Here is a 26,477-nt window from a genome sequence, read left to right as displayed (position 1 = left end):
TTCCACAGCCCTAATCCGATCCCCAAAGAGGTCCTTCTTAAATGTTTCCTACTCTCCCTTGTCATCAGAGGGACGATTTGCTCCCATGACGGACCCTTCCTGAAAGGGGCACCTGAAGCGCCAGTGCCTTACCTGGGACGGATGCAGGTACGGCTCGGGCGACGCCAGGTTGGTCTGTACCGACACGCTCTTCTCCAGCAGGATCTGGGGGAAGCCGAGCTTCTCAAAGGTGTTGCGCTTCCAGTGCTTGTTTTCCTGCTGGGCCAGCGCCTCGTCCTCGCTGAAGGCCCGCACCACGGGCCCCGGCATGGGGAGGGGCACCGCTCCGTCGCTCTCGTAGCCCGAGCCGTCCTTCTGCGAGTCCCAGCTGCTCCTCTGCCGCATGTGGTAGTGGGCTTGCTGGGCCTCCCACGCCAGCCGGGCCTGGGCCAGGAAGGGCTCAGGGAAGCCGCGGCTCGACTCGGCCTCCACTGAGCGGCTCTCCATACGGTTCATCTGGGACCGGCTGCAGCCCGAGGGCGCCCTCTCCTCCGCCAGCCCTTCCTCCCGCTCGCCCGAGCCGTCGGTGGAGGAGGCGTTGGGGTCGTACGAGAGCGACGGCTTCCGGCTTTTCCTCTTGCGCGTGCCGGGCGAGTAGCCGGTGGAGGACATGGTGTTGTGCTGGCTGGACCACGACATGGAGTCGTCCCCCTGCGAGACGGGCGGGCTGTGCCGGAAGTCCGCCCCTTCCATGCTGCTGTAGTCGCCGGACTTGACCTCCAGCCGCTGGTCCCTCACCAGGCAAGGGCTGTGCTGGAGAGAGTAGGAGCCGCCGATGGGGTTCGGCGAGTATTTGTGCCGCAAGCCGGTCTTCATCTTGGGGCTGGAGCCCGACTGCTCGACATAGACCAGCTGCCGGACGTACTCCTTGCCGGCGGGGCTGTACTCCAGGCTCATGAAGCGGTCGGGCCCCTTCTGCTTGGTCAGGACCAGCTGCTGGTAGGGGGAGTTGGAGCCCTGCTTGGGCGACTGCAGGAAAGGGTGCGGCTTGCGGATCGGGGACTTCTGCGGAGAGCCGGCCTTGTAGCTCCCGCTGGCCTCAAACTGCATGTCCACGGGCGGCTCGTCGTAGATCGGAGCCTGGTACTCCATGGGTGGCTCCTCGTACAGGGGCGGCTCGTAGGCATAGCGCGGAGACGACGGCTGCGACTCGCTGGAGTGCTTGCGGTGCTGGGCCTGGAGCGGGGAGCAGAAGGAGTCGCCGCGCCCCAGCAGCGGGGAGCAGCTGCCGACGTGCTCGGCCCGCTTCAGAAAGGGCGACTGCTTCCTCTCCGGGAAGAAGACAGAGTTGTCCGAGTCGGGGGCAAAAGTCTGGAGGTTGGGGGATGGCTGGCCGCCCGAGGGCCGGCGCGACCGCGTGCCCTGCTGGTTGTCAGGGGTGTAGCCGTTGCCCTGGTGCATGAGGAAGCTGGGCTCGCGGTCCGTCACCTTGATGAGCATCCGCTCCTTGGTCCCCGTGTTCCACCGGAGAGATGATGCCCTGGGACACCGAGAGAGGCAGAACACAAGGTAGCCATCAGAAGCAGGAACAATGCAAGAAGCACCTTTTTATTTTTGCATATATATATATATATATATATATATATATATATATATATATATAACGTATTTCATTCCCTACCGTATTATTTGCTCCATAAGACACACTTTTTTCTTCCTAAAAAGTAAAGGGAAATGTCTGTGTGTCTTATGGAGTGTTCCCTGGAGCCGAATTGCCCAGGGGCGAAAAGCAGATCATGCTTTTTTTAAAAAAAGAAAAGAAAAAGAGGGAAGTGGGTGTTGAAACAAAGCCACTAATCAGCAAGCAATTGGGGAGGGAGATAAGGGACGCTAGCAATAAAAGAGTCTGCCTGAGAGGGGGGAGATAAAAACCCATGGATCCTCAGGATTTTTGCACAGGGTCACCCCAAATTCACCATCAGATCACATAGTATATCCATGGCTACAGCCTGCACACAAAAAAACCCACGCATCCACTGTTTCGTGGGGCCGCAATGGCACAAAAACGTGGTTACAAAGCACGGATCCACATGGATTCTCAGGATTTTTGCATTGGGCTACCCTAAACTCACTGTCAAATCACACAAAAATCATACACCCACTATTTCGTTCAGAATACTTTTTTTTTCTTGTTTTCCTCCTCTAAAAACTAGGTGCATCTTATGGAGCGAAAAACACGGTATAACAATGCAAACGCCTGAGAGGTACAGAAACAGTGGCTTGCCGGTTTCAAATCATATGGTCCACAACTTAAGAGATGTGGAGTGGAGAAATGATTGTGGCAGAGAGATAAAAGCAATGTTATGAATAATAAGATTTTGGTTCCACAGAAGCACAGTGGAGTGGACGGTAATAAGTTCTGGATTACAACCAAATCAAGATATCATACTTTGCAATAACACGCCAGCTATAAAGTTTGCCTTTTGGTATAAGTTGTGAACCAACGCCATGTAGCTGCGTAGTCCGAAGGTTTGGCTTTACCCCTGGAAACTCATAAAGAACGAGTGAGTTTTTCAGATATGGCAAGAAATAAGACCTTCTTAAACCAGAACTTTTCAGAATCTTAAAGCCAAGTTAGTCCCTGGAGAATGCTTAGTCAAGCAGCGACAAGAAGTTCTGAAAATATTCTTACTCTTTTACAGCACTGGTGAACATACACAAAACTAAGAGGGACACAGTGGGCTTTGTTTGGGGCACACAATATTACAGTGTGTGCAGATCAGAGCACCCTTATTTTGAGGGTCTTTTCAGAAGTTGGCACACAGCAATCTGGGGAGATGTTGAAGCATCTGCAAGATCTACAGGGGAAGCAACACTTGTAGATCAAGTGGTCAAGTGGTTCCATCCTGAATCAAAACTGCTACCAATGCTCCACATTAATTGAGCACTCATCCCAAATGGGAAATGGAAAAACAGTAAGGAACTGGAATCAACGGATGTGTGGATGGGATCTGTGGCTATGGAGATGTAAGTGTGAGGTTGGTCAATGGCAGAACAGGGCAAACGTCAGGCTTATGGGATCTTGGGAGATGGAAGATCCTTGCCAATCTCCTGCTAATCTCTGAGTAGAGATATACAGCAGATCTCTGGTCTACCTCCAGCCAAATATGCAGGTAACAGGTGCAGGAACTTCCACTCACCCAGACTGAAGGCAGAAAAGCACCAGGGGCTTATCTCCACCAGACGGGGCCATTCAAAGGCTAGTAATAAAGGACCACCAACAGCCAGTGTGGTGTAGTGGATAAGAGCGGTAGTCTCGTAATCTGGGGAACCGGGTTCGCGTCTCCGCTCCTCCACATGCAGCTGCTGGGTGACCTTGGGCCAGTCACACTTCTCTGAAGTCTCTCAGCCCCACTCACCTCACAGAGTGTTTGTTGTGGGGGAGGAAGGGAAAGGAGAATGTTAGCCGCTTTGAGACTCCTTATGGGTGCCGCTGTGGTCTAAACCACAGAGCCTAGGACTTGCCAATCAGAAGGTCGGCGGTTCGAATCCCCACGACGGGGTGAGCTCCCGTTGCTCGGTCCCTGCTCCTGCCAACCTAGCAGTTCAAAAGCACGTCAAAGTGCAAGTAGATAAATAGGTCCTGCTCTGGCGGGAAGGTAAACGGCGTTTCCGTGCGCTGCTCTGGTTCTCCAGAAGTGGCTTAGTCATGCTGGCCACATGACCCGGAAGCTGTACACCGGCAAACTCGCCCAATAAAGCGAGATGAGCGCCGCAACCCCAGAGTCGTCTGCGTCTGGACCTAATGGTCAGGGGTCCCTTTACCCTTTACCTTTACCATTCCTAATATAATTACCTGGAGTTAGTGCAACAGGACACAGATCTCCAGCAGACCCGAGAATGCATTTGATAGCCAACCCAAATGCCAATGCATGTTCGTTTTGCTCATGGGGTACTGCGCCATGTCTGAACTAGGCTGGCTACTCCTGCCCTACATTTTCCAGGCCTGAGATCCTTTTGACTGAAGATTTCACAGACTGAGCCCAAGACCTGCTGTGTGCAGGGGCCAATGAAACACTGATCTGTCCTCTTCTATACTTGAAGAAGGCTCCAAGGCCCAGGAGTCAATGCCATCCCCATGGACTTACAATGGCAAAGTCCTGTCCTCTCCAGCCCCAAACCTGCAAACGTGTACCCGGAAACTTAAGACGACTGAGGGACGTGGTCCAAGGCATGCAGAATTTGCTGGAAGGATCATTCGCCGGAGGCAAACATGGTTGCTCTTCCGTTGCTCATCCTAGTCTGGCCAGGAAAGTCTTTTGATGGAAGGAGAAAAAGGACATGCCACGCCACCCGCAAAAGAAAAATTGTATGTGATCTGACATGGTTGCCCTCTTCCCTCCTTCCTCTCCTTGTCTCTGAAGTTCTTTGATGGCATGAGAGACTTATAATGTCCTAATCAGTTAGGAGGAAGAGATAGCGATGGGTACCTTCTTTGATCCCCTTCATGGATCACAGCCATAAAGAAGGCTGATCGCCGAAGAATGGATGCTTTTGAATTCTGGTGCTGGAGGAGACTCTTGAGATTCCCATGGACTGCAAGAAGATCAAACCGATCCATTCTGAAGGAAATCAGCCCTGAGTGCTCACTGGAAGGACAGATCCTGAAGCTGAGGCTCCAAGACTTTGGCCACCTCATGAGAAGAGAAGACTCCCTGGAAAAGACCCTGATGTTGGGAAAGATGGAGGGCAGAAGGAGAAGGGGACGACAGAGGACGAGATGGTTGGACAGTGTTCTCGAAGCTACCAGCATGAGTTTGACCAAACTGCAGGAGGCGGTGGAAGACAGGAGTGCCTGGTGTGCTCTGGTCCATGGGGTCATGAAGAGTCGGACACAACTAAATGACTAAACAACAACACCTTCTTTGATGTTGGACATTGTTTTGAGAAAGTGAGGCATTGGCAGGGGGTGACTAATGAATAATCTGCACGTATCTAGCTATCTATAAATCGTATGGTTGCGTGCAAAACTTCTGAGAAGCTTAGGCATGGACTGATCTGGCCGTGTATATATTGCTTGCTGTTTGGAATAACATCTTTAATCTTCTCGCCCACTTGTGTTTGGTATTACCTCTGAATCTCATTTTAGAAGAACCACCTTGCATTTGGCAAGACACCTGCCACAGCTGCATACTGAAAGACTCCTGACCTTTAGGAAAGCAGACCCACATTCCCCGCACGTGCACTTTTAGGTTCAGCGAAACTCACATTCAGCAGGAATGAAAATAATATTAAAAGGAAGAAAGGGGGAAAGTCGCCCTTGACACTCTGGCCCCTGGTTCCTATCAGCTCCTCACGATTGCTATTCTAGTGGCATCTCCTCAAGTGAGGAACTCTGACTCTTAATTGGAGTTTGCCATGGAACCAGAGATTTTCCTTCCCGCTCTCGATTAATATTTCATGCGCAGAAATAATTATAATCTCGTGATCTTCGTGCCATGGCATTAACTCGCTCGGATGGCCCTGCCAAAATTCTGGGAAGAACGGCTTTTGGACTCTCCGTCTTGGGACAAGACGCTTCCTTCCATCAACCTGCCTGCAGGCAAGACCCTGTGTGTCTGCGAAGGAGCCTCTGCGCATGGCAAGAGAACTACGGGGCTTTCTAGAGCTCACAGGTGGCAATAATAATAATAATAATAATAATAATAATAATAATAATAATAATAATAATTATTTATTACTTATACCCCGCACATCTGGCTGAGTTTCCCAGCCACTCTGGGCGGCTCCCAATCAAGTGTTAAAAACAATACAGCATTAAACATTGAAAACTTCCCTAAGCAGGGCTGCCTTCAGATGTCTTTTAAAAATAGGATAGTTGCTTATTTCCTTGACATCTGATGGGAGGGCGTTCCACAGGACGGGCGCCACTACCGAGAGGGCCTTCTGTCTGGTTCCCCGTAACCTCACTTTTCGCAATGAGGGAACCACCAGAAAGCCGTCAGAGCTGGACCTCAGTGTCTGGGCTGAATGATGGGGGTGGAGACGCTCCTTCAGGTCTACTGGGCCGAGGCTGTTTAGGGCTTTAAAGGTCAGCACCAACACTTTGAATTGTGCTTGGAAACGTACTGGGAGCCAGTGTAGGTCTTTCGAGACCGGTGTTATGTGGTCTTGGCAGCCGCTCCCAGTCGTCAGTCTAGCTGCCGCATTCTGGATTAATTGCAGTTTCCGGATCACCTTCAAAGGTAGCCCCACGTAGAGCGCATTGGAGTCCAAGCGATGGGGTGCAGAACGGCCAGAGAAAGTGGAGGGCACGGTCTGGTTGCAAGTGCCCCTGAGCTACAGCCCTCCCCTTCCAAAACACAGGATTTGCTCCAAAGATACAACAGAACCGTTGCTCCACAAAACGTGTGAGTGTCAATGCAACACACAGAATGCCTTGTTAAAAGGCATATGCATTCACGTAAAAAAGAGTGCTCGGGCGACTAAGGAAACACCTAACCACAGCGGCCTCCGAGTGCCTGCCGCTGTCAAAGGTTAAGCAAAATCCTAAGTGTGCAGTTTTGGTTACACTTGGCAACTGCCAGTGCTAATCGAATCTTTGAATCGCAGCTCCCGCGGGCCCTCTTCTCACGGCAGTGAATGCCATATTAAAGGTATAAATGCGGTGATTTAATGGTTAAATTGCAATGCTGAGGCCGTTTCTTCATTGCCTCCACTTAAGAGTGATTATGCACAAAATGAATTAGGTGTGATAATCGGGGTGCTTCCTTTAGCAAAACAAACCTTTTCCCCGGAACATTTTTTCAGGTGGAGCGGGAAGATTCGAAACAGCAACAAGGCATTCATGTATTCATTCATTTTCTGTTCCCTTGCTTTCCTTCCAAAGGGGTCCAGGGCCTCCTTTCAATTTTGGCCACCCGTACCTGGCTCTCTCGGGACGCGGGTGGCACTGTGGGTTAAACCACAGAGCCTAGGACTTGCCGATCAGAAGGTCAGTGGTTTGAATCCTTGCGACGGGGTGAGCACCCGTTGCTCAGTCCCTGCTCCTGCCAACCTAGCAGGTCGAAAGCACGTCAAAGCGCAAGTAGATAAATAGGTACCGCTCCGGCAGGAAGGTAAACGGCGTTTCCGTGCGCTGCTCTGGTTCGCCAGAAGCGGCTTAGTCATGCTGGCCACATGACCCAGAAGCTGTACACCAGCTCCGTCAGCCAGTAAAGTGAGATGAGTGCCACAACCTCAGAGTTGGTCACGACTGGACCTAATGGTCAGGGGTCCCTTGACCTTGACCTGGCTCTCTGTCCCCTGAGCCCCGCAATGCTGGGCCACACTATAAAATTAAATACGCAACAGGCAGTTGCAGATCTTGTTCACTTAGGGCAGCAACAGGTTGGATGAGGCCTAATAAACTGAAGTTGAGGATGGAGGTGCTCTGGGTGCATCATAACGGGCCAGTAGCCCACCCTGTCCAGTACAGTGGTACCTCGGGTTACATACGCTTCAGGTTACACACTCCGCTAACCCAGAAATAGTACCTCAGGTTAAGAACTTTGCTTCAGGATGAGAACAGAAATCGGGTTCCGGCGGTGCGGCGGCAGCAGGAGGCCCCATTAGCTAAAGTGGTGCTTCAGGTTAAAAACAGTTTCAGGTTAAGAACGGACCTCCGGAACGAATTAAGTACTTAACCCAAGGTACCACTGTATCTTGTTCTCACGGGGGACACCCAGGTCCCCAACGGGAAACCGGCAATCAGGATTCGAACACAGGAGCCCTCTCCCCTTCTGTGGTTTCCAGCAGCTGGTATTCAGAACCACTGCTGCCTCCAGAATACTTGCAGCCAGGAGTTGGAAATATGAAACACCAACAATTATAGTAATACACTGTCAAACACTCATGGTAGAGTATTTTCATTTAGCAAAGTTGACTGGAAAAGTTAGGGGAGCCCTAAATCAAAAAGTAGATAGAGAATGGATATTATTCAAGGAGTATATAAGATCACACTGTAAAAATGAAACTATCCTGGCAGAATTGAATGATACTTGTGCATAATAAATAACTGGGAAAAATATCTTAGAAGAATATGCAGGAAAAGCTATAAAATAAACTGTGCGGTAAAATCAAGACATTAGAAAAAGTACAACGAGAATGATTGGAAGTTTTTGTTCCAGAAGACTTTATTGGACAAGATATGATAATATAACTGATACTCTTTTTTTGATGTTAATTCTTTCATTTTTATTCTTGTTATTTTATTTTATTTTCATTTTCGTGTGAAACTCTGCTGTAACCATTTGTAATGTAAATAAAGAAGTTTAAAACCCCCCCCAAAAGAAGAAGCAGCACTGCAGCCTCCAGCTGTAGAGCAACAGCATAGGTATCTTGCCTAGAAGCCCTGCATAGCCCTGTCCTCCATGAATTTCTCTTATCCTCTTATCCTCTTTTAAACCCATTCAAGTTGGTGGCCATCACTGCCTCCATAGTTGAACTAGTTGATGGACAATTCCCGTGTTCGAGGCCTGGGGAATAAACTTGTTCTGGGTGGAATCGCCGGGGGTGTGGCATACACCTTGATCCAGGCCCCCATGGCCTTGGTGGGTGAAAATGCTCCTCTCTAGCCCTCTTAGGCAAAGATCACAAGACGACCTGGCTGGTAGCCAGATTCTGCGCCCAGATTTGTAGGCACAGATCATCCTCTAGAATAAAACAGCTTACTAGGGAAATGCTGAAGTTGCCGTTTGGGGTGCCCCAGGGCCAATTTTTATGGTAGCCCAAATCTCAGTTGTACGGGTGTATGTATATATCTCGATTTTAACTAATGAGCTATTGCTGCAATCTGCTCCGATTGTATATTCTATCTTTATGATCGCTGTTTTTATTGTGTTGTGTTATGTGAGCTGGTCTTTGACCATAATAAATTATCTATCTATGAGTGACTGGCCCAAGGTCACCCAGAAAGCTTCCTGACATCAGGAATTTGAACCTTTGAGTTCTAATTAAACTTTTGGCTGAATAATTTATTACTTGTATCCCACCCATCGGACTGGGTTGCCCCAGCCACTCTGGGCGGCTTCCAACAGACTATAAAAAGCACAAGAAGACATTAAAAACTTCCCGATTCAGGGCTGTCTTCAGATGTCTACAGAAAGCCATACCATTGTTGAATTCATATAATTCTGTAGCTGTCTACGGCCACTGAACCTCCAACCTGCAATCATTCTGGTTATTTTCCCTGCGGTTACTCTCCTGCAGCTCCTGTAAAATGCAAAGTTTCCAGTTCATCTGTAGTGTTTTCAGACCGATCCACTAGCACAAGAATCCCACTAGAACTGAACACACATTTTGTACTGCCTGGTAATCTCAAGTTAACATCAGTAACTTTAAAACCCTGGATTGACATTATGAAGGAATCTCTATCTTGCAGGAAACACTTAACATGATGTGGAATCAGGCCTTTGATTTGAAGTTTAATCGTTATGAATTACAAATTTTGCCCATCTCCAGCTTTGGCTGCTCTGCCATCTACACCACTTCCTGGTTTGGGATCACTCGGCCACAGTGGTCGATGCTGTGGTGACTTCCAGACTGGACTGCTGTAATCTGTCCTATGTGGTGCTACCCTTGGAGGCAGTCTGGAAGCTGCAGTAAGTGCAGAATGCCATCACTAAGCTACTGAGTGGTACAGCAAGGCAGGATCATATGGGAGGCAGAGGCATACATTTTTGTTTGCCTTTAACAGGAAACTAACTACCGTATTTTTTGCTCTATAAGACTCACTTTTTCCCTCCTAAAAAGTAAGGGGAAATGTGTGTGCGTCTTATGGAGCGAATGCAGGCTGCGTGGCTATCCCAGAAGCCAGAACAGCAAGGGGGATCGCTGCTTTTGCTGCACAGCAATCCCTCTTGTTCTGGCTTCTGAGATTCAGAATATTTTTTTTCTTGTTTTCCTCCTCCAAAAACTAGGTGCGTCTTATGGTCTGGTGCGTCTTATGGAGCGAAAAATACGGTAATTCTTAAAAAGCAGAGACATCACCTTTCCAACAAAGGTCCGTATAGTTCAAGCTATGGTTTTCCCAGTAGTGATGTATGGAAGTGAGAGCTGGACCATCAAGAAGGCTGATCACCAAAGAATTGATGCTTTTGAATTCTGGTGCTGGAGGAGACTCTTGAGAGTCCCATGGACTGCAAGAAGATCAAACCTATCCATTCTGAAGGAAATCAGCCCTGAGTGCTCACTGGAAGGACGGATTGTGAAGCTGAGGCTCCAAGACTTTGGCCACCTCATGAGAAGAGAAGACTCCCTGGAAAACACCCTGATGTTGGGAAAGATGGAGGGCACAAGGAGAAGGGGACGATGGAGGACAAGATGGTGGGACAGTGTTCTCGAAGCTACCAGCATGAGTTTGACCAAGCTGCGGGAGGCAGTGGAAGACAGGAGGGCCCGGCGTGCTCTGGTCCATGGGGTCACGAAGAGTCGGACACGACTAAACAACTAAACAACAACAACAAACTAATTCACACTTCTTAAATCAGTACACAGACTGAAGCACAGCTATCACTCAAAACCACACACCTCCGAATTTTGCGATGCACTTCTCCAGCCAACCAATGTATACAAAATGCCTAAGTAAGTAAAAATGACGTAAAATGCACTCTATATCAGGGGAAGTCGCTCACAAAAGATGTGCATGTTGGTCAAACTGCATGAAAAAAGGGGTTAATTAGGAGAAAGGTGCGCTTAAATGCTGATGGATTTCCACGAGAATTTCTTTTGAAAAATCGGCAATTACCGAGGAAATGTGGAAGGTTGAATTTAAGATAGAAAAAAATTGAGCGAGAGAACAGAAACTGACATTCGACCATCCTTAATCATGTCACACCTTTCCTTTGGGAGTTGCACTGACTGCCCGTTTGCTGCCAGGCCCAATTCAAGGTGTTTGCGTCAGCAAACAAAGCCCTAAATGATTTCGGACCCAAATACTTAAGGGTCTGCCTACTACTATTCCTGCCTCCTGGGGCTCTGCAATCTGCAGGGGGCAGCCCTTCTTGAGGTACCTCTGACGGCAGTGACACAGACAGGGTCTCATGGACATGGAGCTCCCCCTTGAACAATATATGTGATGGTCCCCCTACACAGGTGGCTTTCAGAAGCCATCTGAAAATGCATCTGGTGATGCAGGCAATCAGGTGAGGACTGCAGGTGAAACGTATTCGTCTTAAACCGCTGCTGAATTGTTTTAAATCCTTGAATGGTTTCGCTATTTTGATTTTACGCGTGGTTTGATGCCAGTTTGTGGACTGCCCCTGAGATCTCTTTGGACGAAGTCAGCCTCGGAAAACAAATAAATAGCTACAGGAGCTAAGATTTTTAAACATGTGGGGAGTGGACGGCTTTCTATTCACGTCCCCTACCAAGACTGGAATTATGACACACACACCCTCCTTCCCTCCCCAAGCTAGGAGTCTTGGAACAGGGTGGGTGTCTCCTTTGGAGACAATGGGGCACCCCTACACACCTGATTAGTTAGGGAAAACAAGACATCTAACTATCTGTTAAGGATGTAAGTTCTTGTCTAGCTTGGCCCTGAGACATCAGCTAAACAACTGTCAACTGATAAACTATCATTAACAGCCAGCTGCAAAACCAGTACTGCAATCCACGGTTTGAAGCATGCTTACAAACTGGTTTGTGCCAACCATGGTTTGGCGTCATGTTCAAAATGAGAAACCATTGTTAGTTCACCTCCAAGATACTGCTGAATTTAGAGACCAGGGAGAAGAGTCGGCTGAAGAAGATTGGAAAAAATTCAAGGACTATTTACAGAAATATTGTAAAATTTAAGAAAGTTAGATGGTGCTGGATTGAAATTGAGAGGTTTCTAGCTGTAATGATATATAAGAACATAGATGGGGGGGAAAGGGTTTGAAAAATAAGGTAATGTTACAAGCTGTAATGCTTTAAATGAAGGATTTGCTGAACAAATAACCTTAATTGGGATACAAAAAGGAGAAGTATGAGGAGGTCTGAGAAATTTGTTATTTAAAAGTATGGTTTATGAATTTTATGCTTTTGTTTAATGTTTCTGTTTGTTCTGTTTTTGTTTGTTTGTTTAAAAAATTGGAAAATTTAATAAATATTTTAAAAAAAAAGAATTTAGAGACCTAGAGTGCTGAATGGACTGGAAATTGGAAGACAGGGAAGGAGCTCCCATCCATATTTCTCCTTACATCTGGAAACTCAAACCACAGGTTGATGCGACTGGCTGAATTTAACCGCTTTCCCTTAAGCAAGAGAAAGGTGTTGTCAGCATGGGGGCGTCAGTCTGGATGATGCCCCAGGTCCCTTCCAATTCTTGGTGTCCTGTTCCCAATGAGCGTTAAAATTTAGCAGAGGAGACTGATGAAGTGGTAAGGCAAGTTGAGTCTATAATTCTACAAGTTTCTTTGTAAGACAATGGCTGTAGCTGGCCGCTTACGTGCCCTCATCAGCAGCTCAAAGGAATTAGCATGGTTGCAAGCACTACAGGAAAGTGATGGTGCTCTCCTGGCTCATGGATGGGCCTTTTCCCCACCCCTCACCTAGATGCTGGCTAGGAGAGTAATAGCTGTGCGAGAGCTAAGCTGGAAGAAGGCTGGAATCTGGAGACCCAGAGACATGCTTGTTCTGTGCTGGATGCAAAGCCATGATAAATGAAGCAGCAAGATGTTGGAGTGTTAATGCCATGAGCCTCTCCGACTTATGCTCAGGTTGTATTTATCTATACAGTGGTACCTCAGGTTAAGTACTTAATTCGTCCGTTCTTAACCTAAAACTGTTCTTAACCTGAAGCACCACTTTAGCTAATGGGGCCTCCTGCTGCCGCCGCGCCGCCGGAGCCCGATTTCTGTTCTCATCCTGAAGCAAAGTTCTTAACCTGAAGCACTATTTCTGGGTTAGCGGAGTGTGTAACCTGAAGCGTATGTAACACGAGGTACCACTGTAAATGAAACCATATATCCTAAAGACACCACAGTTTCCGCGAACCTTCATTCCAGTGAAAAAGAACCTAGGTAAACACCTGGAATCAGCTAGCTGATTAATATTCTGCAGCCTTTTCATGGTGTTTGAGGGAGGCGGGACTATTGCTATTGTTTTGTTGTTTTTGTTTGAACTATTTGTGCTTTTTTTACCGTATATTTTTATCTTGTGAATCGCTCTGAAATCTTACAATGAAGGGCAGTATAGAAGTCTAAAAACAAAACAAACAAAAAAATAAAAATAAAACAAGCCTTGCAACAATTGGGAGATTGAGGTGGTGTGCAGCGAAGGGACAACGAACAATGGCGCTAGAGATTCAATCCACTTTGGGTCACGACGTGACCCAGCTGAACGTCAACAGATTAGGAAAAGCTGAATGAAAATGGATGGCGAAGACCCACAGAAAGGCGCACAAGATTGCTCAGGGGATTTCTAAGAGGACAAGCATCAAGGTCAGGTGAGGAAAGCATCCGTCAGCCTTCGGAAAGCAGGCATGCGGCGGCTCGTCTGCCCCTAGCAACGCTCTGCTGGCCCTGTGGATTTTGCTCTGAGATTTGCTGCGCAGGCTGCAAAATCAGAGGAGGGGGCAGAGCCCCAAGCCGAGCGATCCCCGGCAGCCCCAGACCAGCCACGCCAGCCGGCTCTTCTGCTCCACGTGGCGGTCACCCAGAAAGACCTTCCCCACGGCTGTTGCACGATATCTGCACGGATCTGGCGATGCGATAGGGCCCTGCTTGCAGCAGAAGGAAGGTTGCATTGAAGGAGCGAAGCAGCAACCTCTGAATGCTGCCGAAAGGGAGGCCAAACGCTTCGGCTTCCCACCCCAGCACGTGCGCAGGCAATCCAGCGCAAACAAAATTGACCTCCAGGAGGAAATGCGATAGCGCCAAAAAGGAGCAGAGCCAGTACTGCTCACGTCTCTCATTTTCAAAGACATGAAAAGGATGACCAGGAAAGTGCTGTTGTTGTTTATAACGCAGGCTGAGACCCTCCCTGCCCGCAGACTGTCTTGCCAGAGTGGTGCATGCTCTAGTTATCTCCCGCTTGGACTACTGCACTGCGCTCTACGTGGGGCTACCTTTGAAGGTGACCCAGAAACTGCAACTAATCCAGAATGCGGCAGCTAGACTGGTGACTGGGAGCAGCCGCCGGGACCGCATAACACCGGTCCTGAGAGATCTGCATTGGCTCCCAGTACGTTTCCGAGCACAATTCAAAGTGTTGGTGCTGACCTTGAAAGCCCTAAACAGCCTCAGTCCAGTATATCTGAAGGAGCGTCTCTACCCCCATTGTTCAGCCCAGACACTGAGGTCCAGCACTGAGGGCCTTCTGCGGTTCCCTCACTGCGAGAAGCCAAGTTACAGGGAACCAGACAGAGGGCCTTCTCGGTGGTGGCGCCCTCCCTGTGGAACACCCTCCCACCAGATGTCAAAGAGAACAACAAGTACCAGACTTTTTGGGCGGGGTATAAATATATTATTATTATTATTATTTTCACATGCTCCAGGGAACAGAATGGGTGGGTGGTGACGCCTCAGCGACAGATCAAGACATCTCTCGGCTTCATCGCTCAGAGTTGTTGGCAAGGAAACTAAAAGGGTACAAAGCCCTGAATGACTTGGGACCTAAATACTTGATGGAGCGCCTCCCCCCCCCCCGCCCCGGATGAGACTGCCCACAAATTTAGGTTGCCCGGGAAGGCACTTCTTAGAGTTCCTCTGCTGGGAACACTTCATTTGGTGAGACACGCAGGAAGGATTATTCTATGGTGGTTGCCTTGGCCCTGAATTCCCTTTCCACTGAACCTGGAACCCGCATTGTTGGCCTTCAAGCACTAGGTGAAAAACCTGGCTGTTCAGGCCTTTGGTCAGTAAAGCTGTTGGTTTAATGCCCCTTTCTCCTGTCAGCCAGCAGAAAGTTCACAGAACTTGGAGATAAGGATGTGCAGATGAAGCAATTTCTGTCCTGAGTTCAATGCAATCAGTGCTGCTTATGTTCCACCACAGCCCAGCTTCCTCTAAAAATCTCCTATGTTATTCATCTCACTTTTCTGCTATGGCTGAAATTTACGTAATTATGGAATTAATTTCAGTGTGCTTCAACAGAATGGAAATGTCAAAGCAATGCAGTAAATAACACAATCATTTATGTAAGTGTTGCAGGCTACAAAAAAACCCCCAATGGTGAATACTACTCATTTTCCGCTTTCGCGATTTCCATTCCAGACCTCTGATGGACAAGCAACCCCACTTCCGTTTCTGACAGAATTGTCCGTCCTCTCAATTTGGGAGTAGATCACAACATGATCATCATCTTCTTCATCACCATTATCATCCTCATGATTGCAATGCAAAAAGGAATACTCCAAAGTCAGCAGAACAAAGGAGAGCAGTCTGTGACGCAATGGCCTATTTGCTGATAGAACAAATCTCAGAAATGCTAGCCAAGTCATAAAAATCAAGTGTGCAAAAAAACTGAAGAGTTACTGACTGCTTGGAAGTTATGGAGAACGCTGGAATTTTGTGCCCCAGACAGGCACCTGTAAGCCTCTTTAGAATCTACAAAGGCACATGAACGCCTGGCCTGGGTTCCATTGCTCCTTGTTCCTTTCCTAGAAGGGAACTGGGGTGGCGAAGGGAGCCAGGAACTGTGAGACTATTTAAGCCCTGTGTGCTATGTACCACCCTAAGGGTCACAGCTCAGCCACAGAGCATCTCCTTTGCATGCAGAAGGACCCCAGCCTGCTGACTTACATCGTCTTAAGACACAGATCTTCACCATGCAAATGTGGCCTCTAGGCAACTTTCACTGGCAATGCAGGAGAGGGAGGCAAATTTCCACCTAGATCTTGAAAAATATTCCCCAAACCCGTTATGGATGGTCATCGTAGCTGCCTAACTGACCAGCAAGCCAACTCCAGTACAGTGGACGCTCGGGTTGCGAACAGGATCCATGCGGGAAGCACGTTTGCAACCCACAGCGTCGCGTCTGCGCATGTGCGGGTTGCGATTCGGCACTTCTGCGCATGCGCAAAGTGTGATTTAGTGCTTCTGAGCATGCGCGAGTGCCCAATCCTCGAAGTAACCCGTTCCATTATTTCCGGGTTCAGCGCGGTGCGCAACCCGAAAACACGCAAACTGAAGCGTCTGTAACCCAAGGTATTACTGTACAGTGGTACCTTGGGTTAAGTACTTAATTCGTTCTGGAGGTCTGTTCTTAACCTGAAACTGTTCTTAACCTGAAACACCACTTAATGGGGCTTCCTGCTGCTGCTGCGCCGTCGGAGCACAATTTCTGTTCTCATCCTGAAGCAAAGTTCTTAACCCGAGGTAATATTTCTGGGTTAGCGGAGTCTGTAATCTGAAGCATATGTAACCTGAAGCGTATGTAACCCGCGGTACAACTGTATAGGGCAGATACAGGTTGCAATGGGCTCCCAGCAAACCTGCCATTCTCAACCTTGGATGAGCAACCAGCGTTGATATTCTACGCAGCCTCTCTCTCTCCTCTTTCTCTCTCTCAGCTGCAAGGAGGAAGGGAGATACGCAGCTCAGCCACACTAAGCCAGCAGATCCGCTCCCGACGTGAGCCAGCCACGGGGAAAGCACTGGATCAGAATATTAAGGAACGTGAACCAGGTTCAGCTGCAACGGTCCCAGATCAGAGACAACAGAAAGCAGGGCTGCAGGCAGACTTTAATTGCTCCCTGTTGTGCAGGAGGGCCGTCGTAAAAATTGTTGACGATGGGAAGAATACTTAAAAGGAGGACAAGCAAAGGAGGGGGGATGCAGGGCCTTCTCCCATCCCCTGGCACATGCTGAACATCATCACCAACTAGGAGGCGAGGAACACAAGTGTCAGGCCTGAAATGGACTCCTTGGTTTGGAAAGAGAAGCCTCCGGAGACTAATGTAAAAGGTAAAGGTAAAGGACCCCTGGACAGTTAAGTCCAGTCAAAGGTGACTATGGGCTTGCGGCGCACATCTCGCTTTCAGGCCGAGGGAGCCAGCTTTTGTCCACAGAAAGGTTTTCCGGGACATGTGGCCAGCATAACTAACCCGCTTCTGGTGCAATGGGACACCGTGAAGGAAACCAAAGTGCACGGAAACGCCGTTTACTTTCCCACCACGGTGGTACCTATTTATCTACTTGCACTGGTGTGCTTTTGAACTGCTAGGTTGGCTGGAGCCAGAACAAAGAAACGCCCAATCGCCTTCTCAATCTGGCCCGCGGACGGTCTGGGAATCAGCGTGTTTTTACATGAGTAGAATGTGTCCTTTTATTTAAAATGCATCTCTGTGTTATTTGTGGGGCATAGGAATTTGTTCATTCCCCCCCCCAAAAAAAAATATAATCCGGCCCCCCACAAGGTCTGAGGGACAGTAGACCGGCCCCCTGCTGAAAAAGTTTGCTGACCCCTGCTCAAGACCATGCAGTTTGGCAACCCTTCATCTTTCACTTGCGTAGGGATGATCAAACCCAAAGACCACCACAAACACATGCAACTTCCGAAGAGACGTATGGGAGTGAAATTGATAAAATTGCGTGTGCTATTTGCCTTAGAACTTCTCTGCAACTCCTTGCAACTGTATTCACTATAAGAGAAATGCCTGTGGTTTTCCCAGTAGTGGTGTATGGAAGTGAGAGCTGGGCCATAAAGAAGGCTGATCGCCAAAGAATTGATGCTTTTGAATTATGGTGCTGGAGGAGACACTTGAGAGTCCCACGGACTGCAAGAAGATCAAACCTCTCCATTCTGAAGGAAATCAGCCCTGAGTGCTCACTGAAAGGACAGATCCTGAAGCTGAGGCTCCAAGACTTTGGCCACCTCATGAGAAGAGAAGACTCCCTGGAAAAGACCCTAATGTTGGGAAAGATGGGGGGCACAAGGAGAAGGGGACGACAGAGGACGAGATGGTGGGACAGTGTTCTCGAAGCTACCAGCATGAGTTTGACCAAACTGCGGGAGGCAGTGGAAGACAGGAGTGCCTGGCATGCTCTGGTCCATGGGGTCACGAAGAGTCGGACACAACTAAACGACTAAAGAACAACAATCTTAAAGACCATATTCTCCCATATGAACCTCTAGCAGGCTCTGAGATCTTCCGGGGAGGCCCTTCGCTCTGTCCCCAGCACCCTCACAGGCATTCTTAGTGGGGAGGCAGGAGAGGGCCTTCTTGGTGGCTGCTCCCTAGAGAAGCCAGACTGGCTCCCTCCTTGCTATTCTTCTGCTGGCAGGTGGAGACCTCCTTGTTCCAACAGGCCTTTGAGAACAGGCTGTTTTTTAAGGAAAGGGCTGTTAAGCAGCACTTTGCTGTTTGTATTATCTGCATTGTAATAGAACTGATTTTTCAATATATATTTTAATATTGAGTTCAATTACATTTTAGCAATGATCTTCTGCGTGTTTTTAGCTATGTGCAATTTTGTTTGTATTTAATTTTTGTGAGCAGCCTTGAGTTCCAGTTTGGGGAAAGGGTGGGATGATTAATAATAATAATAATAATAATAATAATAATAATGGGTTGGAAATTCAATAAAGATACTTTTTTAAAAAAGAAATCAAATTAAATTAATGCCTAAATTCAATGGGAAGCTTTTAATGTTTGATGTTTTGCTGTGTTTTTAATATTTTGTTGAGAGCTGCCCAGAGTGGCTGGGGAAATCCCTTCAGATAGGCAGCATATATTATTATTATTATTATTATTATTATTATTATTATTATTATTATTATTATTATTTTCTTCCTCTTCCTCTCCTCCTCCTCCTCCTCCTCCTCCTCCTCCTCCTCCTCCTTCTTCTTCTTCTTCTTCTTCTTCTTCTTTTGGGATGACACCTTGGAGACTTTGGCTGGAGACATACAAATTGCTGCTTGCAGGATATAAAGTACTGTAAGAGTCTTTTCTTTAGTATGCATGCAGCAATGTTGTCTAAATGAATGCCGACATGAAAAGCAAACTGACCCAGTTTTGCAGTTTGTTGCGTGGGTTTGCAGGGAGATGCATATGGCGTTGGCAGGGACTCCTTGGCGTAAAAATGACCGTGTTTAGGTCTACTTAATGGTGGCATCGGACAAGGCTAGGCGCTACTGATATCAGCAAAAAAAGCCAGGCTTGCATCCACCTGGTTCAAGGCGGGGGGCAGGTGCTGCTGTCGGAACTCAGGATCACCACCCGAACTCACACACACATGCCATGTCTCTTACGGCGTGATCCATTTGCTGCTTTGTAGAAATGACTAAATCAGCATTCAGGAAGAAGCGCTTCCTCGCGGCTCATCCGTATTAATTTGTTTACAACTTGGCCTTCGGCTCCGAGAGCGGCTTTCGGAGTGGTTATTCCCGACTTCAGTCTGGTTTCACAAGTGGCTCCCTTGACCTTCAACCCAGGCGCTCAGAGACATCTCTGTGGGCTGTGCGTTGGAAACGCAATGGGGGAGAAAAAGACCTCCATGGATCAGGGCCCTTGCACGCTCGCATTTTAATACCTTCAAACTATGGGTAGGGGTAAAGGGTGTTTGTGTGTATGTGGTGTGTGTTTCTCCCCCCCCCCAAAAAACAACAACCCACTGAGCTCTGCAGAGTGCAGATCTCATCCTTTAAAAGCAATTTTTCCGATCGTCAAGAATGCACAGCTCAGCTTGGGCGTGGGCTGTGCTCTCAAGGGAAAGAGAGAAATATTTCCACTTTGGTGGTAGGGTGCTGTCTCCTTCAGGGACCCTTGTTCTCTGCATGGTGTGCAGAAGAGGAATGCATTATGGGTTGCTTTTTTAAAAAAAAATTGGACTGAAAAATTTACTTTACGAGAGGCCGGTTTCATTTCTCTACTCCTCATGCCAGGGGCAGGAAGCTAAGATGAGCGACAGGGTCAAAACTCTCTGGTTATTGTTTTCAGTGGGAGAAGCTCACAGGAATCATAGGGTTCATCGGATTGTAGAGTTGGAAGGGACCCGGTTCAGGGGGCTGAGCCCCCTGTTAAGCAACATAGAGGGGGCCGAAGACACCTCAGTCCATAGGAGTTGGTCCTGATAATAATAATATTTTATTTATACCCCGCCCTTCCTGGTTCAAAAACCGGGCTAAGGGCAGCTAACAACAAATTTAAAACACTTTAAAACACTTAATTGTAAAAGCAGCATAAAATACAGTATAAAAACATGAATAACAATAAAATTCAAAGTTCAGAAATCAATTTAGGAGGGAAATCCATCCAATAAACATTAGATCATCCCCAGGGCTAGCTGGCTAAATTAGTCCTATTTGGGCCAGCGAGGAGACCAGGGGAGAATTAGCTGTGGGATCCCAGAGCGGGTAATCTTCATAAAAGGGGAGGGCGAGGGAAGGAAGGGGAATAAAAGATCAGGCTAAGTTCAAATTAAAGGCCAGGCGGAATAGCTCTGTCTTATAGGCCCTGCGAAAGGAAGTTAAATCCTGAAGTCTCATGGGACAGAGCATTCCACCAGGTCGGAGCCATCACTGAGAAGGCCCTGGCCCTGGTGGAGGATAATCTGACTTCCTTAGGGCCCGGGACCTCTAAACTATGGTTATTCATGGACCTTAAGGTCCTCTGCGGGGCATCCCAAGAGAGGCGGTCCTGTAGATACGTAGATGTCTTGGCAATTCTGTACTAAGTGGACTGCTGGAATGTGGCAGGCATTGAATCCGGTACCTTCTGCATGAAGCAGCAGCATGAAAAGCTGCCTACTTCACTAAGGACTAGAATCTTGATTTATTTTTAGGGGATGGGCTATATCTCAGTGGTAGAGCCTCTTGCATGCAGAGAGGACTCAAGTTTGATCCCTGGCATCTCAGGGCAGGCCTGGGCATATCCCCATTCTGAAACCCCGCATGGTTAGCCCCTGCCAGTCAGTGTGTGCAATACTGAGCTGGATGGACCAATGGGCTGACTCTGTATAAGGCAGGTTCCTAAGTTCCTGGGACGCTGCTTGGCCTCCTCTCCCTGAAACAGACTCTAAGCATCTTTTGTTTTGGCCCCAAGTCCCGCTGAAAGACCTGTCTCTCAGCCAAGGAAAAGTTTTGCCTTTCCCACTTGCAAACTCCCATTCTGACATGAGCTGGGGGGGCGGGGGGGGCTGCTGGCAAGCCTGCAGAGAGCACCATGACAAAGGGGTGCTAGGGGGTAGGCGCCAGGGGACAGACCTGTCTTCTCCCCTTGTCTGCTTCCCTCCTTCCCTCTTTCTCAAAGTCAAGTGCTGTCGCGCTCACCAAAGCAGGCAGAAGTGAAAATGGCGGGGGCATTTCGGCGGCAGCATAGCAGCGGTCCGTGAAAGGGCCTCTGGGGGCTGGCAGGCAGCTGACGCCAGGCGTGGCTGGGAATGCCAACACAGCTCAGGATGGGGGCTGAACGTCAAGCAATAAGGGCAGAAACGGCTGAGCGGATCCTCAGAGACACTGGGTGGAAGGTAGGCAAAGATGCCATGTCAGGTGATGGACAGGTGGGCAAAGCTGCCCACCTGGTGAAACTTGGCCTGCAGGTGGAGACGGTGGTGCGCTGGCCTTCTGTTCCTCACCTGGCAGCACTTCTCTAGGATTTCAGGTGGGAGAGATGCTGGTGGAGTTTGAAACTGGTGACTGGGAGTGGCCGCCGATTTCACATAACACCGGCCCTGAAAGACCTACATTGGCTCCCAGTACGTTTCCAAGCACAATTCAAAGTGTTGGTGCTGACCTTTAAAGCCCTAAACGGCCTCGGTCCAGTATACCTGAAGGAGCGTCTCCAACCCCATCGTTCAGTCGGGACACTGAGGTCCAGCTCCGAGGACCTTCTGGCAGTTCCCTCGCTGCGAGAAGCCAAGTTACAGGGAACCAGGCAGAGGGCCATCTCGGTGGTGGCGCCTGCCCTGTGGAACACCCTCCCAGCAGATGTCAAGGGAATAAACAAATACAGTGGTACCTCGGGTTACATACGCTTCAGGTTAACCATGCTTCAGGTTACAGACTCCGCTAACCCAGAAATTGTACCTCGGGTTAAGAACTTTGCTTCAGGATGAAAACAGAAATCGTGCTCTGGCAGTGTGGTGGCAGCAGGAGGCCCCATTAGCTAAAGTGGTGCTTCAGGTTAAGAACAGTTTCAGATTGAGAACGGACCTCCTGAACGAATTAAGTACTTAACCCGAGGTACCACTGTATTTTACTTTTAAAAGCAGCCCTGTTTAGGGAAGTTTTTAATGTCTGATGCTGTATTGTTTTTAATATTTTGCTGGAAGCTGCCCAGAGTGGCTGGGGAAACCCAGCCAGATGGGCGGGGTATAAATAAATTATTATTATTATTATTATTATTATTATTATTATTATTATTATTACTTGGGACCTTCCGTACGCAAGCAGATGCTTGACTATTTAGCTGCTGCTGCCGAACCATGTGCGTTTCCTAACGCTTCCCAGCTCCACAGTTCCATGAAAGCTTCCCGGGCCCTGATTCACTACCTCCACATGAGGAAAAAGTCCCCATGGCGATCCTACCTACAGCTTCATTCTTTTGAGAGTGCCCCTAACTGTGGGACCTCGAATCCCCCAGTTTAATTATATGCTTCATATAATGAAACATTTCCTTTTGTGAACGCCAGAAAATCAATTTCGCCGGATGACTCCGAGCTGTCGTGTTTGGAAGCTGCGTGTAGAATTGCTCTTTATTCACATCCCCTCCATTGGTCATGATTCATAACCCTCTAATAATACTAATTTCCCCTCTTTAATCATTCCCCCCCCCTTCCAACACACACGCATCACTGCTCGTAGGGAAACAATTCCAAATCTGTCCTCAGCCGCTGCAGCTACCCTTTGCTGTGCTTTCTCCAGTTCTACAATATCCCCTCCAAGATTGGCAAAGGACCCCGCACAGAATTCAAAAGGTCACTGCAGCAAAAGTTTATATAACGACATAATGACATTTGCCATTTTATCTTCTAATAACCCCTAACATTTAATGTGCCTTTTTCCAATGCCTCAAGACACTAAGAGGAAGTTTTAAAGCGAATTTCCTATGATGACTCCTGGTTATTTTTCTGATGTAAAGGTAAAGGGACCCCTGACCATTAGGTCCAGTCGTGGCCGACTCTGGGGTTGCGGCGCTCATTTTGCTTTATTGGCCGTGGGAGCTGGCGTACAGTTTCCGGGTCATGTGGCCAGCATGACTAAGCCGCTTCTGGCAAAACAGAGCAGCGCATGGAAACGCCGTTTACCTTCCCGCCAGAGCGGTACCTATTTATCTACTTGCACTGGCATGCTTTCAAACTGCTAGGTTGGCAGGAGCAGGGACGGAGCAACGGGAGCTCACCCTGTCGTGGGGATTTGAACTGCCGACCTTCTGATCGGCAAGTCCTAAGCTATGTGCTTTACCCCACAGCGCCACCCGTGTCCCTATTTTCTGATGTAGGTGCAGACAATTCAGAGCTCTTCCACATATTACTGAAAGCCTGTTGATGTTATTATAAGCTGCACCAACAGAAGTCTAGTGTCCAGATCAAGGGAAGTAATAGTACTGCCCTATTCTGCCTTGGTCAGACCAGACCTGGAATACTGTGTCTAGTTCTGGGTGCCGCAGTTTAAGGAGGATATTTTCAAGCTGGAATGTAGGCAGAGGGACAGGGGGTGGGCGGGGGTGGGGGACTCCCTGGTCCTGAATGGGGTAACTGTGCCCCTGAAGGACCAGGGCCGCAGCCTGGGAGTCATTTTGGACTCACAGCTGTCCATGGAGGCGCAGGTCAATTCTGTGTCCAGGGCAGATGTCTACCAGCTCCATCTGGTACGCAGGATGAGACCCGCCCTGCCCGAGGACTGTCTTGCCAGAGTGGTGCATGCTCTGGTTATCTTCCGCTTGGACTACTGCAATGCGCTCTACATGGGGCTACCTTTGAAGGTGACCCGGAAACTACAATTAATTCAGAATGCGGCAGCTAGACTGGTGACTGCGAGCAGCCGCCGAGACCATATAACACCGGTCTTGAAAGAGCGACATTGGCTCCCAGTACATTTCCGAGCACAATTCAAAGTGTTGGTGCTGACCTTTAAAGCCCTAAACGGCCTCGGCCCAGTAGACCTGAAGGAGCGTCTCCACCCTCATCGTTCTACCCGGACACTGAGGTCCGGCGCCAAGGGCCTTCTGGCCGTTCCCTCCCTGTGAGAAGCCAAATTACAGGGAACCAGGCAGAGGGCCTTCTCGGTAGTGGCGCCCGCCCTGTGGAACGCCCTCCCACCAGAAGTCAAAGACAACAACAACTACCAGACTTTTAGAGGACATCTGAAGGCAGCCTTGTTTAGGGAAGCTTTTAATGTTTGATGCATTACTGTATTTTAATATTTTTTGGGAGGCCGCCGAGAGTAGCTGGGGAGGCCCAGCCAGATGGGCAGGGTATAAATTATCATCATCATCATCATCATCAAGGGCTGTCACGTGGAGGGTGAAGCAAGTCTGCTTTCTCTGAAGGGTAGGACCCAAACCAACAAATTCAAAAAACAAGAAAGGAGATTCAAACTAAACCTTAGGAATACCTTTCTGAGGGCAAGAGCCCCTTGACAGTGGAATGGACTGCCTTGGAAGCTGGTGGACTCTCCTTCACTGAAGGTTTTTGAACAGGTTTGGTGGCCATCCCACAGGGATTCTTTGGCTTCAATTCCTGTGTTGCAGGGGGTTGGATTGGATGACCTTTGGGGGACCCTTCCAACTCTACAACTCTATTTTTTTAACACCAGTTCATTACTCCTTTGTTTGTCGTCTTTCTGTGTGTTTCTTTTCTTTTTTCCCTTCCCGTTGTGGTCCGAGAATGAACTGAGTCTTTGCAAGATGCGTTCTGACTTCATCAGAGACAATCCTGTACCAGATGGACCAGAAGCCTGGTCTGGCTCGAGGCAGCTGTCTATGTTCTTGTTGTTTTATTGAACATCTAAATAACTCTTCAACTAGGGAAGACTTAAGAGGTGGGGGCTAATAGCATTGAATGCATCTTCAAGCACTGAAGCTTCCCTTAGATGAATTTCAACTCTCCTAGAAACTGGCGCCATTTGCAATGGCTGGAAAGGAGCCATTAGTGGCAGAAAGGCACCGAGGTTTTCGGGAGCTGAGCAGAGGTTGCCAGGCCCTTTCAAGGAGGCAAAGCTCCTTGCTCAGAAAAGATCTTTCCTCTCCCATCCTTCTGTCCAAAGTGGAGATTAAGTTTGACAAGCCAGGCGGCCAACGTAAATGAATTTGTCTGGCGGGACCTGCGTGCCCGAAAACCAAATTACAGGGCTCCAACAACCATCTCCGGGAAGGAGATGTTTACCTCTGGTTGCGTATTATGCCAAGTCCAGAAGCATCTCGGTCAACTTTCAGCACAAGATTCTAATTGTGGAATTGCAGAATTGGGAGGGAACTTAGGAGTCATCTAGTCCAACCCCAGTAGAGACGTCACCTTGCCAACAAAGGTCCGTATAGTAAAAGCTATGGTTTTCCCAGTACTGATGTATGGAAGTGAGAGCTGGACCATCAAGAAGGCTGATCGCCGAAGAATGGATGCTTTTGAATTTTGGTGCTGGAGGAGCTCTTGAGAGTCCCATGGACTGCAAGAAGATCAAACCTCTCCATTCTGAAGGAAATCAGCCCTGAGTGCTCACTGGAAGGACAGATCCTGAAGCTGAGGCTCCAAGACTTTGGCCACCTCAGGAGAAGAGAAGACTTCCTTGGAAAAGACCCTGTTGTTGGGAAAGATGGAGGGCACAAGGAGAAGGGGACGACAGAGGGCGAGATGGTTGGACAGTGTTCTCAAAGCTACCAGCATGAGTTTGACCAAACTGCGGGAGGCAGTGGAAGACAGGAGTGCCTGGCGTGCTCTGGTCCAGGGGGTCACGAAGAGTTGGACACGGCTAACAACAACAACATACAGGGCTGCCTTCAGGTGCCTTCTAAAAGTTGCATAGTTATTTATCTCCGTATCTTCCATTCTCTTTTTCATTTCAAGTAAGAAACCCGTTTTTCTTTATTCCTCTGGTGTGCGAACATCTCGTGGGCATATGGTTAAGAGGAAACAGATCTGCGTAACAGACGAGTGCTGTAACTCTAGCAAAAGCTCCTAAATCTGTTCGTATCGTGTGCATGAATATACCTGAGCGTATTCGGACCCACATTTGAGTTCAGACGCACACCTTGTAACAAGGTAAGAACGAAAGAAGGGCCTGCTAGGTCAGGCCAATGGCATCCTGTTCTCACACACCCCTCTAGGTATTGCCACTTCCTTACGGTCTGGCTTGCCCTGGATGGGGCAAGCAAGAACATCGGGGGGGGGGTGTCGTAGGCCAGTGGTAGATCACCTCCTTTTCACGCAGAAGATCCCAGATTCAATTCCGGGCATCTCCAAGCAGGGCTGAGAAAGATACCCAATGGGAAGCCTTGGAGTCAAGCAAGGCAGGCAACACTGAACCAGGTGAACCGTTGGTAGAAGGAAGGTTTCGTCGCTGCTGTGCAAAACCCAGAAAATATGGATGCAACAGCC

At 48.5% G+C, this 26,477-nt stretch overlaps 1 protein-coding gene across 2 annotated transcripts in view; it reads right to left on the bottom strand.

Moving 5' to 3' along the window:
- Nucleotides 1-26,477, bottom strand: part of ARHGAP39 (Rho GTPase activating protein 39) — a 206,587-nt gene that overhangs the window by 52,940 nt on the left and 127,170 nt on the right. For both annotated transcript variants that reach the window (XM_053395131.1, XM_053395132.1), the window contains exon 4: nucleotides 133-1,519. In XM_053395131.1, coding sequence (XP_053251106.1) covers nucleotides 133-1,519 — 1,387 coding nt within the window. The remainder of the gene's footprint in view (nucleotides 1-132; nucleotides 1,520-26,477) is intronic.

This window comes from Podarcis raffonei, chromosome 7, assembly GCF_027172205.1.
Source record: "Podarcis raffonei isolate rPodRaf1 chromosome 7, rPodRaf1.pri, whole genome shotgun sequence".
NCBI classification, from domain to species: domain Eukaryota; kingdom Metazoa; phylum Chordata; class Lepidosauria; order Squamata; family Lacertidae; genus Podarcis; species Podarcis raffonei.
This window is presented reverse-complemented; position numbering and strand designations above follow the sequence as displayed.